Below are 20,538 nucleotides of genomic sequence, written 5' to 3' on the forward strand. Positions count from 1 at the left end.
TGCCTGACCACCTCCTGATAAGGCCTGGACTGCTCCGGCGGGAGCTTATCGACCAGGTCCGCCAGCTGTTGCACATTGGTCCGCATGTGAATGCTCATATAGAGCAGGTAAGATTGGATGCGGGTCACGAGCATGGAGGATTGGTAGGCCTTCCTCCCAAATGAGTCCAGAGTGCGAGCCTCCCGCCCCGGGGGCGCCGAGGCGGTATCCCTCGAACTCCGTGCCCTCTTGAGAGCAGAATCCACGACCGCTGAATCATGGGGCAACTGGGGCCGCATGAGCTCTGGGTCAGAGTGGATCCTGTACTGGGACTCTGCTTTCTTAGGAATGGTGGGGTTAGTTAGTGGTCGCACCCAGTTCCGGAGCAGCGTCTCCTTCAGGACATTGTGCAGCGGTACCGTGGAGGACTCTCTAGGTGGTGATGGATAGTCGAGGACCTCGAGCATCTCGGCCCTCGGCTCTTCCACAGAGACCACGGGAAAGGGAATGCTTATAGACATATCCCGCACAAAGGAGGCAAAGGAGAGACTCTCAGGAGGTGAGAGTTTCCTCTCCGGTGACGGCGTGGGGTCCGAGGGAAGGCCCGTAGACTCCTCTGAGGAGAAATATCTCGGATCCTCCTCTTCCCCCCACGAGTCCTCATCCTCGGTGTCGGACATTAGCTCATGTAGCTGAGTCCGGTACCGGGCCCGGCTCGACGTCGAGGCACCGAGGTCTCGGTGTCGTCGAGCGGTGGACTCCCGCGCCGGCGGGGACGGAGCTCCCTCCATCGACGTCGACGGGGACTCCACCTGCGTGGCTGTCGAGACCGGCACCGCAAGCGGCGGCGGTGTCGACGTCCCCGGCGCCGGGCTAGAGCTCGCCGGCGCCACAGTCATCGGCGCCGAGGGCGCAAGCACCCCCGGCGCCGGCACAGCCTGGCGCATCAGCCCTTCCAGGATCCCCGGAAGGATGGCTCTGAGGCACTCGTCCAGGCCCGCTGCCGGGAAAGGCGGTGGGGCCGGTAAGGGTGTCGGTGCCAGAAGCTGCTGGGGGCCAGGAGACGGCACCGAGGTGCCGGAACCCCGACGCGTCGGTACCTCCACAACCGACGGAGACCTCTCCTCTCGATGATGACGCTTCGGCGTCGACTCCTCTTCAGGATGCACCGAGGGCGTCCGGTGACGGCGCTTCTTATCCTTTTTCCGATGCACGTCACCGGCGCCGGAGGGCATGGAGGAGGAGGAGGTCGATCCCCCTCGGTCTCGAGGTACCGGGCCCGACAGGGTTCGGTCCCGTGGCTCACGAGCTGAGGGAGTGACCGGGGCCGACTGCCCACGCGGCCTCTCAACCCCACTCTCACCGGCGGACCGGCGGGCCAACGGGACCTGTTCTCCTGGGGTCGCTGCCATCGGTGCCGATGTCTCGGGCATCGATACCGGTACCGAAGACCCGGCCTTCGATACCGATGCCGTCGAGGTCGACGTCGAGGGGCCGGCGCAAGTTCCAAAAAGACGGTCCCGCAGAACTTGCCTCGCAACCTGAGTCCGTTTCCGGAGACCGAGACACAGCGCGCACGACTTGAGATTGTGCTCCGGCCCGAGGCACTGGAGGCACCAAGCGTGGGTGTCGGTCTGCGAGATCGGCCGGCCGCAGCGACCACACTTTTTAAATCCACTCGGGACCTTTGAGGACATCGACGGAAAAATCGCGTCGGCGAAGTCAAAGTCGGCAATGGTGGCTAAAATCACACCACGAAAAAATTAGCCGACCGAGCGGCCACTAGGCCGCAACGAGGCGTCCCCGCTAGAAGCGAGGGAAAAGGGGAGCGCGTGCTCCACACGCGCGAAAATCTTTTTTTTTTTTTTTTTTAACAATACAAAGAAAGAAAAGAAGAGGAAACCGATACGGGAATCCAAAGCAACGATCCGCGTAAACGCGGTCGAAAAATCCGGCGGCTGAACGGAGAGAGAGGCAATTGCACAACTCTCTCCAGTCGCGGAAAAAAAGTAACTGGCGGGAGCGGTCGCGCACGGGCGGGAAGACGGCCGCGCATGCGCGGTGGGCGTGCCCTGCGTGCCGACCGTCCCGCGAAGCTTTTCCGGTTGGTGGGGGCTGCCGCGGACGTCAACCCAGTCGTGAGAACAAGCAGCCTGCTTGTCCTCGGAGAATGGACATTACACTGGGAAAGACTGCTTCAGACATAGCTACACTCATGAGTAAAGTTGATAAATGACAAAGTGCAGCAGGAAGGTTTTGATCAAATTCAACAAATGCAACTTGAGGTTAACAATCTTAAAGATGCTGTTTCTACTGTGATTAAGAGTCAGAAGTTTATCCATAGAAAGATTGAGCAGTTTGACAACTTTAATAGGAGACTGAACCTAAGAGTACTGAATTTTCCAGAAGTATTGGGTGTGGCCCTAATTGACATGTTTAAAAATGTTTCTTCTTGAGATTCTGAAGATTCCCTCTAAAACTATTCCCCCTTTGAATAAGGTATATTACTTGCCTGTCATGACAAAGAATGCCACAGAGGTTCAACTCTTGGAAGATCAATTGATAGCTGGGACTCAGATTCAGCCATTTGTTGGAGAAAATGATTTGAATAATATTTTTGCCATTCTGGAGGCCTTTTTTTCAGAGGTGAATGATCATGCTACCCTGATTGCTAAGTTTGTTTTTGAATAGTACTTAAACTCTATAATAAGATCATACTTTAGAAATTCTGGTTCTTTGTTCTGTGGTCAACAAGTTTGGTTATACACTGGTGTGACAAAATCAATGGAGGGAAAAACAATTTTTAGTTATGAGGGAAGAAACAAAAGGTTTAGGGGCCTTCTTTTTGTTAGCTTCCCTCTAAGTGTGTAGTGAAATATCTGGGTCTGAAGTATGTTTTCTTTGTACCTGAACATTCAAGATCATTTCTGGACCTGAAGCAGCTACCCTGAAGAAAACATCATGATTAGCTTTGTAATGTATAGTTGGATTAGTCTTGGTTAAATTTTCCTCCTTTTTAAAATAAATTCTTTCTGTATTTCTAAAACAAGTGGTATTGACTTGTGATTGTTGAAAATTATTTAACCCCCCCCCCCCCCCCCCCCCCACAATTGGTATTCCCCTTTACTTTCTACAATGTACAAGTATTGATTACAAAGCCATGCTTTAACCAGCTTCCTAAGTCTTCAACTATTCTTAGCCCTAGAGGAAAAGAATTCCATAGTATCAGGCCAAATTAACTAAGAACCATCTTTCTTGTTATCACCTTTCTGCCAGAAGCTGAACCTTTAACATTTGTTGTGATAAATGGAGGAGTGGCCTACTGGTTAGAGCACCGGTCTTGCAATCCAGAGGGGGTCGGTTCAAATCCCACTGCTGCTCCTTGTGATCTTGGGCAAGTCACTTAACCCTCAGGTACAAACTTAGATTGTGAGCCCTCCTGGGACAGAGAAATACCCAGTGTACCTGAATGTAACTCACCTTGAGCTACTACTGAAAAGGGTGGGAGCAAAATCTAAATAAATAAATAAATCTACCAGGTACATGTGACTACAAAGATATGGCAAAATGTTTGGGATACCCTGTACTTTAACATCTAAAAGTCACCACTAATACTTTAAGTCAAGCCATTAATGGAAGCTACTGTAAAGCCAGAAGTACTGATCTGATAAAGCTAATACTTCTTATTACCCATGATCAGTTTCACAACAATATGCTGTAACAGCTGCAACCATTTCATGTTTACTCCTGTCAAATCATAATAAAACTGTATCAATTAACTTCCAGATATACTAATAAGCAGAAGACTTACTACAGAGGAAACTTGTGCTGCCATAGTCGATTTTCCATCCAATTTAACACCTAAATGCACTACATTTTCCTTTGGAAAAATCTCCATACCATCTAATTTCCTGTTCCATATTTCAAGAAATCTGTTCAATGACTAATTACATAAGAACACTGGGTCAGACCATTGATCAATCTAGTCCAGTATCCTGTTTCCAACAGTGGCCAATCCAGGTCACAAGTACCTGACAAAATCCCAAATAGTAGCAACATTCCATACTACCAATCCCAGAGCAAGCAGTGGCTTTCCCATGTCTGTCTCAATTCAATTTCAGATGGTTTTCTGTCACCAGTCTACAAAATTCTGCAAGCACATTTACATAAGTACATATAAGAACATAAGTATTGCCATTCTGGGAAAGACCAAAGGTCCATCAAGCCCAGCATCCTGTTTCCAACAGTGGCCAATCCAGATCACAAATACCTGGCAAGATCCCAAAAAAGTACAAAACATTTTATACTGCTTATCCCAGAAAAAGTGGATTTTCCCCAAGTCCATTTACTAACGTCTATGGACTTTTCCTTTAGGAAGCCGTTCAAACCTTTTTTAAACTTCGCTAAGCTAACCGCCTTTACCACATTCTCTGGCAACAAATTCCACAGTTTAATTACATGTTGAGTGAAGAAATATTTTCTCCGATTCGTTTTAAATTTACTACATTGTAGCTTCATCGCATGCCCCCTAGTCCTAGTATTTTTGGAAAGTGTGAATAGACGCTTCACATCTACCCATTTAACTCCACTCATTATTTTATAGACCTCTATCATATCTCCCCTCAGCCGCCTTTTCTCCAAGCAGAAGAGCCCTAGCCGCTTTAGCCTTTCCTCATAGGGAAGTTGTCCCACCCCCTTTATCATTTTTGTCACCCTTCTCTGCACCTTTTCTAATTCCACTATATCTTTTTTGAGATACAGCGACCAGAATTGAACACGAAATTTGAGGTGCGGTCGCACCATGGAGCGATACAAAGGCATTTACCAAGTAAACTGAACGAGCAAATATATGGCATTCAATGTCATGTCTGCCAAAAATTGTAATCAAGGGGGATAGTTCAATATTAAATAGAAGCAGGGATAATACAAATCCTTGGGCTACTCAACTAACTAAAGGATAACTTTCAGATTATACTTTCCTTCAGTGGACATAGAACTTTCTATCAGGTATGATCAAACGCACTGCAATACATTTTCCCTACATCCTCCAGTCTTTGCAGCATTTAATGCTTTGAACCATGCCTTGTGGTTGCAAAGAGATCAAGGAGGACCAATAAGGAGTCACTGCCCTGCCTCCGCATAAACTCACCAAAATACTTTCATTTCTATGCCCAGTGCAGAATCTTGACTAGTTTGGATGTAAAATAAATACCTGTCTTTCAAAAATATGTTTACTCACATATCGCATAATTTTTCAGTTAGCTTAACCATAAAAGGAGATTTGATATTAGTCTATAATTTTTCACATTATTCAATTCCAATCTATTACCCTTAATTATTGGATTGATCATTACATGCTTTAAATGGAAAGGAAGTTTCTCTTCTGCAAAGGACAAAATGTACTATATGACATGATACAAAATCTTTGTTTCCTAACTTCTTAAATCTCATTAGCATTGGATCCAAAATACATATGTGATATGGTTGTCTAAGTTGGAAAAGAGAGACATTCAAGTCAGAATGTTCAAACTTTGCCAGGTTATTTTAAAATAAACTGAATATAGAGCAAGGCCACATTAAATACATATTTAAGTGACAGATTCTACAAAACTGCATGTCCAAGTGAAGCCAGTTAAGGAACAGAGAGCTTAAAAAACTGTCCACGTACTTTGAAACAAGACAGAACTAGATTCTGCCCTCTATAAGAACTGCAAGCTATGCCTCCATCTAATCTCTTTTGGATGAAGAATCAGACTGAAGCAATGTAATCCTCAGGGGTAATGCTGCATCCTTCGCAAAGCTGAACCCACAGAAGCTCCAAACTGTAACCTAGGTCCTATTACATGAACCTCCTTAGCATCACCAATGGTTGCAATCAATGCTGAGAAAAATCATTATGAAGACAGATTCTCAATTTCCAATATCCTAAGCGAAATGGAGGGATTTTCCAAGAATGAAGTCTCTGAAGGGAAAATAGAGGAGATTCCCTGCTTCTATTCTCTTTTGGTTGAAGAACTTGCTTTTCTTGGGGTTTTGCTAGATTGAATCAAAAGAGGAGTGCTATCCGACCCTTAGTAGGGCAAAGGATGCTTCTGCCAGTTCTCATATTCAAGGGTGTCAGGAAGGTCCATTCAAATAAGATTCCACTGGACCCCGACAGTGCTGGCTATGTAAGCTGAAGCTAGGTTATACAGGAGAAAACTCGGCCACAGTAAAAAAAAAAAAAAAAAAAAAAGAGTGGTTTACTTCTCCCAGTAGCTATGTGTAGAAGGGATTTCTAGAATCCCAACAGCTAATGGACAGAGATACCTGCTGGATTACCTAATCCAGGCTAGCATTCAGGACAACCAGAGCATACACATTTGACACTGTCTCTGGCTTAGTTAAGAGCAAGTGGAACTCCACACGCACCCCCCACCCCACCAAAACTGGGGCCACTGCTACCTCATCACATGGCTAATTACTGTTGATAAACTTTAATTACAGGAACTTGCTCAGTCTTTTTGAACCCAGCTATTCTGAATATATTGATCATAGCCTGTGCCAACAAATTCCATACTTTCTTCAATTTATTGTAAATTTGCTACCTGTTAGTCAGACTGTCCCCTGGTTCTTGCATTTCTTCAGAAATTGATTAAAGTTTGTAGCCCTTAAGCAGAGTCAGCTAGTGGTTCTGGGAAATTTTAATGCTGTTTTGTACCCTCAGATGGACAGACTTGGGTCCTTTTCTGAGGATTCCGTTAGTGGAATAGAGCGCTTCTGCAAGCTTTGAGTCATCATAATTTTTGTTGCCCTTTTTATACATTTTCTAGTTCCACTAGATCTTTCTTTACATGGAAAAACCATATGCATGTAACTGTACAGCAAAGATGTCACAAAGTGACAATGTATTATCTGTCATACTTTAAGTAGACTTTTACAGCACCGTAAAATGCATGGAGAATCAAACATATATGTCTAGCACCTTGTGCCTTGTGTCCTTAAGGAAAAATCTGCTCTCCCCCACCTCTCCCAAAAAAAAACAAAACAAAACCCTGGAAAACCCTTGGTGTGACTGAAAAAGTTAGCTAGCACTGTCTGGTACTGCATGGTCCCCTTGACAAAAGGGAAACCATAAGCAGAGTTTATATGTAGTAGTCAAGATTGGTTCTTTACTATCTAATTCATATACCCTTGTAGTTGGATCCACAGGGATCTGCTTCAGCTCATATATTGTTTAGCTTGCATTAATCATCTTGCTACTTTAATTCAGTCTTTTCTTTAGGTTGTCGACATTCAGCTACTTTTATTATGTTGATTCTACATGGCTGTACCTTGCACAGCATGATGACTGTTTATGCTAAGTGGTTGCTTGGCATTCTTCTAATCAGATGTCCTTCGTCCTCAAAAATGTCAGGCAATGTGGATTGTAGGTGGTTCTGTTGCTCCTTTCCATTTCCCCTGCTGCTTACTTGGACAGTAGATGATCCTATACTTAGAATCCAAGGTGTTGATACCTCATACACCTTCTGATGCTAAAACTTGCTTTTTTGTCCTTTGCCAAAACAGATCTCGGTTGACCAAAGATGCCACCCATATATTGACTCATGCTCTGGTCACTAGTCAAACTTCTACAATTCTCTTTACGAGAACAGGTTGCTCTTAAAAGACTGCAATTGATTCAGACCACCACCATTAGGCTTCATCATGATGCACAAGTTAGTGACCATATCATGCCATTATTTGTTGAATATCACTGATTTCCTATTAGCTATAGGGTTAAATTCAAACTTAAGATACTTGTTATTGGCTTTAAGAATATGCTGGTAGATCTTCTTGTATCTCTATACTACATTTATTCTTTAGGTCTCTTCATGTTTCTTAAAACTGATACAATGATAAATTACTTGTGATCCCTCCTTACTCGCGTGCATGGCATCAACCTGTGACTGCCTTCAATACTCTTGCCCCCTTGCTTTAAATTCCCTTCCTAAATATCTTCACCTTGAGACATTAACAAAATTTAAGGTGGCCCTTACAGCTTATTTTTTCCCATCTGGCATTACAGAGTTGTTCCCTTTCTTCTGTCTTTTTATTCTTACAGACGATATGACTATACACAGCTTTGATATACTTTGAACTGCAGTATAGTGAAACTGATTAACCAACATAATTATGGAATAGACAGACCGATTGGCTCATTCGGTTTGCTGGATAGATTTTTCCTCTGGTTTTCTAATTCTGTAAGCAAACAAGAAAAAAGGGGATTCGTTGCTGATTTTTGTGTGAGAGAATTTTTTAAACTCCTTTCCACTTCATTATACAGTACATCTAAATGGCAGATGAAAGAATGTGGACAAGTGCAAATTAATAGACGGGGAAAAAAAATCCCAACTACAGATACAAAATGCTAGGTTCTGTGTTAGAAGTCACCAAAAAGAACATTTTGATGTCACTGTCTATATGTTGAAATATTCTGCTCTTTTAGCACACAAGACACACTAGGCTGTGTGTGAGGATTTGAAAAAGGATAGAAAAAAGAAAATGACAGCACATGCCCTATCCAGTCTGCTCATCCATACCAATTACCAAGCTCTACAATCCCTTCCTCTCCCTTAGAGATCCTATGTGCTTGTCCCATGCTTTCTTCAATTCAGATAAAGTCCTCATCTCCACCACCTCAACCGGAAGGCCATTCCATGTACCTATCAACCTTTCCATAAAGAAATATTTCCTTAGGTAACTCCTGATTCTATCCCCCTTTTCTTCTTCATCCTATGCTCCCAATGTTCCACAGCTTCCTTTCATTTGAAAGAGGCCTGCCTCCTATGCATTTATACTATGGAGTATTTAAATGTATATCATCTCTCTCTCTAGTCTTTTTCCAAAGCATATATAAGCCTCCAAGAATACAAGCGGCCAAGTCCACTGTGTTACAATGGGAGATATTTGCAACCTAAGTTGTGAAGCATACAATTTCAGTAAAAAGAACAAGAAATGCCTGAATCGGCTTTAATCTGTCAGCAATCTACACATATCTTATCTCAACTCCACAAGACTTTCAACACAGACATGGCCCATTCTTGATCCAAAGACAAAATTAAAAAAGTGGATATGGCCTATTTTTGCTATGAAGGGCTCATAAATTGTTACATTTAAGACTACCCCCATATTGATTTATGATGAAAACCACTGACTATTTTCAGTAGCTGCCCTCTGGACCTATTTCATCACATTTATCTCATTTTGAAGGTGTGGTCTCCAGAACTGTACACAGTTCAAATGAGGTCTGGCCAGAAAAGTTAAATACTGGCACTAACACCTTATCTTTCCTGCTGGCTGTTCCCCTCTATATGCACCCAAGCATTCTTCTGGCTTTTGCCATTGCTTCTTCTACCTGCTTTGCCAGATACGGTCATCTCCAGCTTCTGCCCTTCTTTTGTGCACATTAGTACTAGCATTAATCTTTGCTGCTAAACTGTACACCATTTTTCAAGTTCTGCTAGATCCCTCCTCATGTTACTCACACCCTCTAGGGTGTCTACAGATTTTGGTGTCATCCACACAGAACTAGACCTGTATCAATCCATTGCAATGGCAGTTTTCTTCTTTTGCATAGATGTTCAAACTTGCCAAGCATATCATCCTTCTATAAAGATCTCTCTCTTCACATATGTCCACAGTATGAAAGGTATAGTTTTGTCATCTAAGCTTCCAAGAAAAGTTTAGGTTTGATTTCCTCCAATACTGAATGATTTGTCTTTTATGAAATCCATCGTATATGTAGTATTCTTCACCAGCTTCACAATTCAAAGACATTCATTTTCTTCTTATCTTGCTTCACTGTCCAACTTCATCATGTTATTCCATGGCTTGAAAAAGTCAAATCTTTGTGTCCAAAGAAACATCTTTGCTCTTTAAGATCTCTAGGTCCTTCACAATCATTCTGCCAATAGTGATTATTTGTTGGACTTTTTGCTGCTTATACTTTCATTATTGATCAATACTGATCAATGGTTGAAAGTGCCTAATATTTCTATTTCTTCTCCATCAAGGATGAAATTATGAATTTTACCAGTTGGCATGATCTTTTTCTTCTTCACATTAAGATACAGGATGTTCTCTGATCATGATAAGCAGATATTGCAGATAATCTTGACTTTCAGCCAGGAATGTAGTATCAGTCAAAACGTTGAGCCTTCTGCCAATTTTTACACCTTGATTTTCACCATATGGTCCTGCTTCTTTCATGATTTGTTCAGTGTACAAATTGAATAGATATTGGGGGGGGGGGGGGGGGGGGGGGAGAGTATGCAGCTTGTCATACACCTTTGCCAATTTTAAAGCATTCTGTTTCTCCTTGCTCTGTCTGAACTGTTCCTTTTCGATTGATGTAAAGGTTGTGCATGAGAACCATCAGGGCTCTTTAACGTGACCCAGAGTTTTTCATGATTTACACAGTCAAGCATGTAGATATCCCCTTTTGGTATCCTTTTCTCTTTTCAAGGATCCATCTAAAATCAGCAATTATACCTCTTGTTTTTCACCGTTTCCTGAACCCTGCGCATGCACTCTGGGCAGTTCTCATTACATTTAAGATTGTAATCTCCAGTGAGTTATTGTGAGTAGAATCTTGCTGAGATAAGACAGATTTGTGCAATAATCTCCACTGTCGGATTCCTTTTTTCAGTATCAGAATGAAAACAAGATCTTTTTGAGTCCCTCCCTCCCTCACAAGTATACATCTCTACTTTACTGTGCTGCTATAGACAGGAGTAAGCATTGAAGAGGAGGGTAAGGTATGATCTCTGCAGCCTGTACATAACCCATGAAACTAATAATTGGGAGGCACTGCAGGCAACATAGGAGTCTTGAGCTATCTGTGTTTCTGATAATGATGGTAATTTGCTTAAACTGCGGGTCTTGCGAGCCATAAATAATGATTGCATGGTTTTGACTAGACCATATCTTGCACAATTAGAGTCAACCCGGCAGGCCACTTTTTTCTATGCTGAGCCCTATCTTTGGAACTCTCTACCCTTATCTGTGCATGGCAAACAACGTTAAGAAATTTAAATCTTAGGGCTCCTAGTGAGAGACAGGAAATAGATGTTACTTGATAAAATATGTTTTATTGTATTTAGTTTCTTCATGAATGGGTGTGTTATCTGTCCTATTAATTTATTGTAGTTCCTTTTCTTTTGATGTTTTCAAATTTGTAAACCGCCTTGTTCTGTTTGATAGTTAAGGCAGTATATCAAGTTACAAATAAATTAAAAAAAAAATGTGAACCAAATAACCTAAAAACATTTTTGTTTATGAGGTTGCAACAGTGCTTTTACCAGGTTAACACAATATCTACTAGTATCAAAGCTGTACAATTTCAACTTGATAGATGCATTTATATAGTTGCTCACGTAAATAAATGTCTATAAATCTATAGGAAGTCAGCAAATAGTGCCAGAGCTTACTTCTGTTCTTCAGAGAGATCAAATTCTTCCATCACTCGTTTTGCAAGATTTGCAGTGGAAGGTAAAGCAAACTCAGCAGCCATCTTGACTAGGTTAACAGCCTGAACTTTGTTATTGCTCTGTTTTGCAGTATCCAAGAACTCATTCATCACTTCGTTACTAGAAAGGAAGAACAAAGATACCACCTTCTGATATTCACTTAAATTTACTCACAATTACCTGTAACTTCCTTTGCATTGGTGTAGTTTGGGGGGGGGGGGGTATTGCCCATCCAAACATTGCTGGACCAAGTGCCTCCCTCTACCTCCCCTTCCCCAGGTGCCCCAGTATATACCCCTCTTTCTCCTGTCCCGTCCCATCCAGCATTGTCCCTTCTGGCTCCCTCACTCCTGTGGTCCACCCCCTCTCATCCCCTCAAACCTGCAAGCTCCTTGCTGCTGCTGCAGCAATTCTATGCGCTAAAAAAAACACACAAGAGCTGCCAGCACAAAGCCTCATGCTGCAGTGTTCTGCCGGAACCTCCTTCATGGCAGCAGGATGAATATTACAGGGAGAGGTTTCGGCAGAGCCTGGTTGAATGCTGCAGTACAAGGCTCTGTTCCAACAGCTCTATCAGTTTTTTGTTTTAAAAGCACACAGAACTGCTGTAGCGGAAAGAAGCCACAGGTTTGAGGTGGGGGGGGGGGGGGGTGGACCACAGGAGGTGGGGGAGCCAGAAGGGACAATACTGGATGGGAAGGGACAGGAGAAAGAGGGGGTATATATCCTGGGACATGTAGGAAAGGGGAAGGAGAAGCAAGAAGCTGGATCGTTTGGGAGGGGGGGAGGGGAGATGCTGATCAGTAAGGAGATGGGACTAGGGAGACCAGGGGCAGCTTAGGAGGCAAGTCAGTTGGCACCTGGAGCACTTAGAGGCACCAAAAGCCTGCCTCAATGGATCACCCCTCCACAGCTGTACTGCTCCTCTTCCTTGACTGCCCTATTGATGTACCAGCTGAGTAGCCGAAGAAGAGGAGCAGGCAGCAGCACAATTGGGGAAGACAAGTAGGAGGGAGCTGAGGGGAGATGACCGGAGATGGATGCTGAGGCCGAGGGCAGAACACAGAGAAAGGAGCTGAGAGAAGGTTGCTGGAGACTGATGTTGGGGCCTCGGAGGAGGGGGAAAGGGGGATAATGCTGGGGCTGGGCATTTGGAGAAAGAAGCTGGAGATTGGGAAAAGGGAGTTTGTGGTTGATACTGGAGCTGGGAACTGGCAATTGATGCTGCGCCTGGGAGAAAGAGGCTGATGCTGGGAAAAGAGAGAAGGGGATTTTGGAAGAAGGATCTGATTCTGGAGCTGAGAGAAGGAGGAAGATGTTGGTAGGTGGCAATGGGAGAAGATGACTGATGCTGGGGAGTGAGAAAGGAGGACAGAGTGGTATGGTGAAAACAAGGGCATATGCAGTGGAAGATTGAGCTGGAGGAGTACAGGGATGGATGCTGGGGCAAGCAGGAAAGGCAAGGTAAATGAATTAAGGGTTCAGAGGAACTGTTTCCCTAATTGGACAGTTTTTGACTGTTGGATCTGTGGATATCAAGGATAAAGACACAGTTTGTTGATGGGCTCAATATATTGTATGAACCAGTGAATTTATGAGTGAAGTTTGGGAGCGTGACAGCAAGATCTTCAGCACCCCCGTTTAAGAGACGTTTGGGAACTATTCGTATTGGACATCTTATGGAACTGTGTCTGCATACAGTCTTTTAGTACTGCCTGCAAGGGACTTTAAAATCCAGATAAGAAGAGTATTTTTTAACATTTGGAGGTGCTATATGGTTAGGTTCATACATGATATGTTTTATACATTTGTGATATAAATGAAGGGTTGAAAATAAAAAAGTGATTTATAAGTGTTTTATATTATTTAACGCTATTCATATTATTTAATGCTATTTGGGTTAAGAACATTTGTATATTAACTATGCTTATATTAAGAAGTTGCTGTTGAGCATAGGGGGTACGGGTTATTTTTTTTCCAGTTTTTACAAATTAAATTTTAACTGCCAGACCCTTGACCATTCTTCTAATGTTTGGAAATCCCTTCTCATGGTTTCTACTCCCTCCAGGGTATCCACTCTATTGGCTATCTTCGTGTCATCCGCAAAAAGGCAAACTTTTCCTTCCAACCCTTCAGCAATATCTCACAAATATATTAAACAGAATCGGCCCCAGCACAGACCCCTGGGGAACTCCACTACTTTTCCTCCAAGCGGATTCCATTTACCACCACCCTCTGCCACCTGTCAGTCATCCAGTTTCCAATCCAGTTCACAACTTTGGATCTTAAGTTCAGCTTATTCATGAGTCTTCTGTCAGGGACCGTATCAAAGGCTTTGCTGAAATCCAAGTAGATTACATCTAGAGCGCACCCTTCATAGAATTCTTTGGTCACCCAGTCGAAGTCAATAAGATTCTTTTGGCATGATTTTCCTTAGATAAAGCCATGTTGCCTCGGATCCTATCCTTTCCTTAAACAGCGACTCCATTATTTTTCCTACCACAGAAGTAAGCCCACTTCTTTCTCGTCTCCACTTTTGTGAAGAGGAACATCAGCTCGTCTCCAGTGCCAAGGAACTTCTGTCATCTCTAAATATCTATTAAATAAATCCTTAAGAGATCCCACCAGGACTTCTCTGAGCTCCCTCAACACCTTGGGGTGTATATCCCATCCGGCCTCAGCTTTGTCCACTTTCAGTTTCTTAGGCTGTTTATAAATGTTCTTCTGTGAATGGTACAATATCCTCTCCATTCCCAGACACTCTCTCGGCAGACAACTGTGATCCTTCTCCAGGATTTTCTTCTGTGAACCCTGAGGAGAAGTATTTGTTTAGCACGTTCGTTTTATCCTCACCACTCTCCACATAGCCATTCTCAGCATCTTTCAGTCTACTAATTTCATTCCTAGCTTTTCACATTTCCCCAATATATCTGAAAAAGGACTTATCACCTCTCAACATTTTTAGCCATTTTTTCTTCCGCCCACACGTTCGCTAGCCATATTTCCCTTTTTGCTTGACTTTAATCCAATAATCTTGTCTGTGACCCTCTTGTTGCGTTCTTCTGTATTTCTTGAAGAAAGCTTCTTTTGCCCTTTTTTTTCAGCCACTTGTTTTTGTATACTTTCCTTGCATAAAGGGTATGATACATACCTGTAGCAGTTGTTCTCCGAGGACAGCAGGCTGATTGTTCTCACGACTGGGTGACGTCCGCGGCAGCCCCCACCAACCGGAAATAAGCTTCGCGGGACGGTCGACACGCAGGGCACGCCCACCGCGCATGCGCGGCCGTCTTCCCGCCCGTGCGCGACCGCTCCCGCCAGTTGAATGACTAGCAAAAAATATGAAATACACAACTCCAAAGGGGAGGAGGGAGGGAAGGTGAGAACAATCAGCCTGCTGTCCTCGGAGAACAACTGCTACAGGTATGTATCATACCCTTTCTCCGAGGACAAGCAGGCTGCTTGTTCTCACGACTGGGGTATCCCTAGCTCTCAGGCTCACTCAAAACAAGAACCCAGGTCAATTGAACCTCGCAACGGCGAGGAAACAACAGAAATTGACCTACGAAGAACAACTAACTGAGAGTGCAGCCTGACCAGAATAAATTCGGGTCCTGGAGGGTGGAGTTGGATTTACACCCCAAACAGATTCTGCAGCACCGACTGCCCGAACCGACTGTCGCGTCGGGTATCCTGCTGGAGGCAGTAATGTGATGTGAATGTGTGGACAGATGACCACGTCGCAGCCTTGCAAATCTCTTCAATAGTGGCTGACTTCAAGTGGGCCACCGACGCTGCCATGGCTCTGACACTATGAGCCGTGACATGACCCTCAAGAGTCAGCCCAGCCTGGGCGTAAGTGAAGGAAATGCAATCTGCTAGCCAATTGGAGATGGTGCGTTTCCCGACAGCGACCCCTAGCCTGTTAGGGTCGAAAGAAATAAACAATTGGGCGGACTGTCTGTTGGGCTGTGTCCGCTCCAAGTAGAAGGCCAATGCTCTCTTGCAGTCCAATGTGTGCAACTGACGTTCAGCAGGGCGGGTATGCGGCCTGGGGAAGAATGTTGGCAAGACAATTGACTGGTTAAGATGGAACTCCGACACCACCTTCGGCAGGAACTTTGGGTGGGTGCGGAGCACTACTCTGTTGTGATGAAATTTGGTATATGGAGCATGAGCTACCAGGGCTTGAAGCTCACTGACCCTACGAGCTGAAGTAACTGCCACCAAGAAAATGACCTTCCAGGTCAAGTACTTCAGATGGCAGGTATTCAGTGGCTCAAAAGGAGGTTTCATCAGCTGGGTGAGGACGACGTTGAGATCCCATGACACAGTAGGAGGCTTGATAGGGGGCTTTGACAAAAGCAAGCCTCTCATGAATCGAACGACTAAAGGCTCTCCAGAGATGGCTTTACCTTCCACACGATAATGGTAAGCACTAATCGCACTAAGGTGATTCCTTACTGAGTTGGTCTTGAGGCCAGACTCTGATAAGTGCAGAAGGTATTCAAGCAGGTTCTGTGCAGGGCAAGAACGAGGTTCTAGGGCCTTGCTCTCACACCAAACGACAAACCTCCTCCACTTGAAAAAGTAACTCTTTTTAGTGGAATCCTTCCTAGAGGCAAGCAAGACCCGGGAGACACCCTCAGACAGACCCAACGCAGTGAAGTCTACGCCCTCAACATCCAGGCCGTGAGAGCCAGGGACTGAAGGTTGGGGTGCAGCAACGCTCCGTCGTTCTGCGAGATGAGAGTCGGAAAACACTCCAATCTCCACGGTTCCTCGGAGGACAACTCCAGAAGAAGAGGGAACCAGATCTGACGGGGCCAAAAGGGCGCAATCAGAATCATGGTGCCGCGGTCTTGCTTGAGCTTCAGTAAGGTCTTCCCCACCAAAGGTATGGGAGGATAAGCATACAGGAGGCCGGTCCCCCAATGGAGGAGAAAGGCATCCGACGCTAGCCTGCCGTGTGTCTGAAGTCTGGAACAGAACAGAGGCAGCTTGTGGTTGGTCTGAGAGGCGAAAAGGTCCACCGAGGGGGTGCCCCACGCTCGGAAGATCTTGCGTACCACTCTGGCATGGAGCGACCACTCGTGCGGTTGCATGACTCTGCTCAGTCTGTCGGCCAGACTGTTGTTTACGCCTGCCAGGTATGTGGCTTGTAGGAGCATGCCGAACCGACACGCCCAACGCCACATCCCGACGGCCTCCTGACACAGGGGGCGAGATCCGGTGCCCCCCTGCTTGTTGACGTAATACATTGCAACCTGATTGTCTGTCCGAATTTGGATAATTTGGCAGGACAGCCGATCTCTGAAAGCCTTCAGTGCGTTCCAGATCGCTCGGAGCTCCAGGAGGTTGATCTGCAGATCCTTTTCCTGGAGGGACCACAGACCCTGGGTGTGAAGCCCATCGACATGGGCTCCCCACCCCAGGCGAGATGCATCCGTCGTCAGCACTTTCGTGGGCTGCGGAAATTGGAATGGGCGTCCCAGGGTCAAATTGGTCCGTATGGTCCACCAGAGCAGTGAAGTGCGGCAACTGGTGGAGAGGCGGATGACATCTTCTAGATTCCCGGTGGCTTGGAACCACTGGGAAGCTAGGGTCCATTGAGCAGATCTCATGTGAAGACGAGCCATGGGAGTCACATGAACCGTGGAGGCCATATGACCCAGAAGTCTCAACATCTGCCGAGCTGTGACCTGCTGAGACGCTCTGGTCCGCGAGGCCAGGGCCAAGAGATTGGTGGCCCTCGCTTCGGGAAGGTAGGCCTGAGCCGTCTGGGAATTCAGCAGCGCTCCTATGAATTCCAGAGACTGAGTTGGCTGGAGATGGGACTTTGGGTAATTTATCACAAACCCCAGCAGCTCCAGAAGTTGAATAGTGCACTGCATGGACCGGAGGGCTCCTGCCTCCGAGGTGTTCTTGACCAGCCAATCGTCGAGATATGGGAACACGTGCACTCCCAGCTTGCGTAAGTAGGCCGCTACCACCACGAGGCACTTTGTAAACACTCGTGGGGCAGAGGCGAGCCCAAAGGGCAGCACACAATACTGAAAGTGCCGTGCGCCCAGGCGGAATCTGAGATACTGTCTGTGAGCTGGCAGTATCGGTATGTGAGTATATGCGTCCTTTAAATCCAGGGAACATAGCCAATCGTTTTTCTGAATCATTGGCAGAAGGGTGCCCAAGGAAAGCATCCTGAACTTTTCTTTGACCAGGAATTTGTTCAGGCCTCTCAGGTCTAGGATGGGACGCATCCCCCCTGTTTTCTTTTCCACAAGGAAGTACCTGGAATAGAATCCCTGCCCTTCCTGCCCGGGTGGTACGGGCTCGACCGCATTGGCGCTGAGAAGGGCGGAGAGTTCCTCTGCAAGTACCTGCTTGTGATGGGAGCTGAAAGACTGAGCTCCCGGAGGACAATTTGGAGGCAGGGAGGCCAAATTCAGGGCGTATCCGCACCGCACTATTTGGAGAACCCACTGGTCGGAGGTTATGAGAGGCCACCTTTGGTGAAAGAATCTTAACCTCCCTCCGACCGGCAGGTCGTCCGGTACGGACACTTGTAGGGCGGCTATGTTCCCGTGGATCCAGTCAAAAGCCCGTCCCCGGCTTTTGCTGTGGAGGCGCAGGGGGCTGCTTAGGCGCACGCTGTTGACGGGAACGAGCGCGCTGGGGCTGTCCCTGTGCCTGACGAGGCCTTCGGGCCGGCTGGTTGTACCTACGCTTCGCAAAAGAATAGGGTGCAGCCTGCCGAGCCCGGGAAAAACGCCCGCCCGCGGGGGCGGGTGCTGAAGGCGCCCGGTGGGAGAGCTTGTCGAGAGCGGTTTCCCGCTGATGCAGTTGGTCAACCATCTGCTCGACCTTCTCGCCAAAAATATTATCCCCCCGGCAAGGGACGTCAGCCAGTCTCTGCTGGGTGCGGTTGTCCAGGTCAGAGGCACGCAGCCATGAGAGCCTGCGCATCACTATCCCTTGGGCCGCAGCACGAGATGCCACGTCACAGGTGTCAAAAATCCCCCTGGACAGGAACTTTCTGCACGCCTTCAGCTGCCTGACCACCTCCTGATAAGGCCTGGACTGCTCCGGCGGGAGCTTATCGACCAGGTCCGCCAGCTGTTGCACATTGGTCCGCATGTGGATGCTCATATAGAGCAGGTAAGATTGGATGCGGGTCACGAGCATGGAGGATTGGTAGGCCTTCCTCCCAAATGAGTCCAGAGTGCGAGCCTCCCGCCCCGGGGGCGCCGAGGCGGTATCCCTCGAACTCCGTGCCCTCTTGAGAGCAGAATCCACGACCGCTGAGTCATGGGGCAACTGGGGCCGCATGAGCTCTGGGTCAGAGTGGATCCTGTACTGGGACTCTGCTTTCTTGGGAATGGTGGGATTAGTTAGTGGTCGCACCCAGTTCCGGAGCAGCGTCTCCTTCAGGACATTGTGCAGCGGTACCGTGGAGGACTCTCTAGGTGGTGATGGATAGTCGAGGACCTCGAGCATCTCGGCCCTCGGCTCTTCCACAGAGACCACGGGAAAGGGAATGCTTATAGACATATCCCGCACAAAGGAGGCAAAGGAGAGACTCTCAGGAGGTGAGAGCTTCCTCTCCGGTGACGGCGTGGGGTCCGAGGGAAGGCCCGTAGACTCCTCTGAGGAGAAATATCTCGGGTCCTCCTCTTCCCCCCACGAGTCCTCATCCTCGGTATCGGACATTAGCTCATGTAGCTGCGTCCGGTACCGGGCCCGGCTCGACGTCGAGGCACCGAGGTCTCGGTGTCGTCGAGCGGTGGACTCCCGCGCCGGCGGGGACGGAGCTCCCTCCATCGACGTCGACGGGGACTCCACCTGCGTGGCTGTCGAGACCGGCACCGCAAGCGGCGGCGGTGTCGACTGCCCCGGCGCCGGGCTAGAGCTCGCCGGCGCCACAGTCATCGGCGCCGAGGGCGCAAGCACCCCCGGCGCCGGCACAGCCTGGCGCATCAGCCCTTCCAGGATCCCCGGAAGGATGGCTCTGAGGCACTCGTCCAGGCCCGCTGCCGGGAAAGGCGGTGGGGCCGGTAAGGGTGTCGGTGCCGGAAGCTGCTGGGGGCCAGGAGACGGCACCGAGGTGCCGGAACCCCGACGCGTCGGTACCTCCACCACCGACGGAGATCTCTCCTCTCTGCGATGACGCTTCGGCGTCGACTCCTCTTCAGGGTGCACCGAGGGCTCCCGGTGACGGCGCTTCTTGTCTTTTTTCCGGTGCACGTCACCGGTGCCGGAGGGCATGGAGGAGGAGGAGGTCGATCCCCCTCGGTCTCGGGGTACCGGGTCCGACAGGGTTCGGTCCCGTGGCTCACGAGTTGAGGGAGTGACCGGGGCCGACTGCCCACGCGGTCTCTCTACCCCACTCTCGCCGGCGGACCGGCGGGCCGACGGGACCTGTTCTCCTGGGGTCGCTGCCATCGGTGCCGATGTCTCGGGCATCGATACCGGTACCGAAGAACCGGCCTTCGATACCGATGCCGTCGAGGTCGACGTCGAGGGGCCGGCGCAAGTTCCAAAAAGACGGTCCCGCAGAACTTGCCTCGCAACCTGAGTCCGTTTCCGGAGACCGAGACACAAAACGCACGACTTGAGATTGTGCTCCGGCCCGAGGCACTGGAGGCACCAAGCGTGGGTGTCGGTCTGCGAGATCGGCCGGCCGCAGCGACCACACTTTTTAAATCCACTCGGGACCTTCGAGGACATCGACGGAAAAATCGCGTCGGCGAAGTCAAAGTCGGCAATGGTGGCTAAAATCACACCACGAAAACTGAAACCGACCGAGCGGCCACTAGGCCGCAACGAGGCGTCCCCGCTAGAAAGCGAGGGAAAAGAAGGAGCGCGTGCTCCACACGCGCAAAATTCTTTTTTTTTTTTTTTTTTTTTTTTATAAAAGAGAAAGAAGAAGAAGAAGAGGCCGAACAGGCCAAAAGCGACGATCCGCGTAAACGCGGTCGAAAAATCCGGCGGCTGAAACGAGAGAGAGGGGAAAACACAACTCTCTCAGTCGCGGAAAAAAAGTAACTGGCGGGAGCGGTCGCGCACGGGC

General features: G+C 47.5%; 1 protein-coding gene across 2 annotated transcripts in view; it reads right to left on the reverse strand.

Moving 5' to 3' along the window:
* The window catches only part of PTCD3 (pentatricopeptide repeat domain 3), a 221,769-nt gene that overhangs the window by 9,459 nt on the left and 191,772 nt on the right, over window positions 1–20,538 (reverse strand). For both annotated transcript variants that reach the window (XM_030191059.1, XM_030191062.1), the window contains exon 23: window positions 11,430–11,588. In XM_030191059.1, coding sequence (XP_030046919.1) covers window positions 11,430–11,588 — 159 coding nt within the window. The remainder of the gene's footprint in view (window positions 1–11,429; window positions 11,589–20,538) is intronic.

This window comes from Microcaecilia unicolor, chromosome 2 (assembly GCF_901765095.1).
Source record: "Microcaecilia unicolor chromosome 2, aMicUni1.1, whole genome shotgun sequence".
NCBI classification, from domain to species: Eukaryota; Metazoa; Chordata; class Amphibia; order Gymnophiona; family Siphonopidae; genus Microcaecilia; species Microcaecilia unicolor.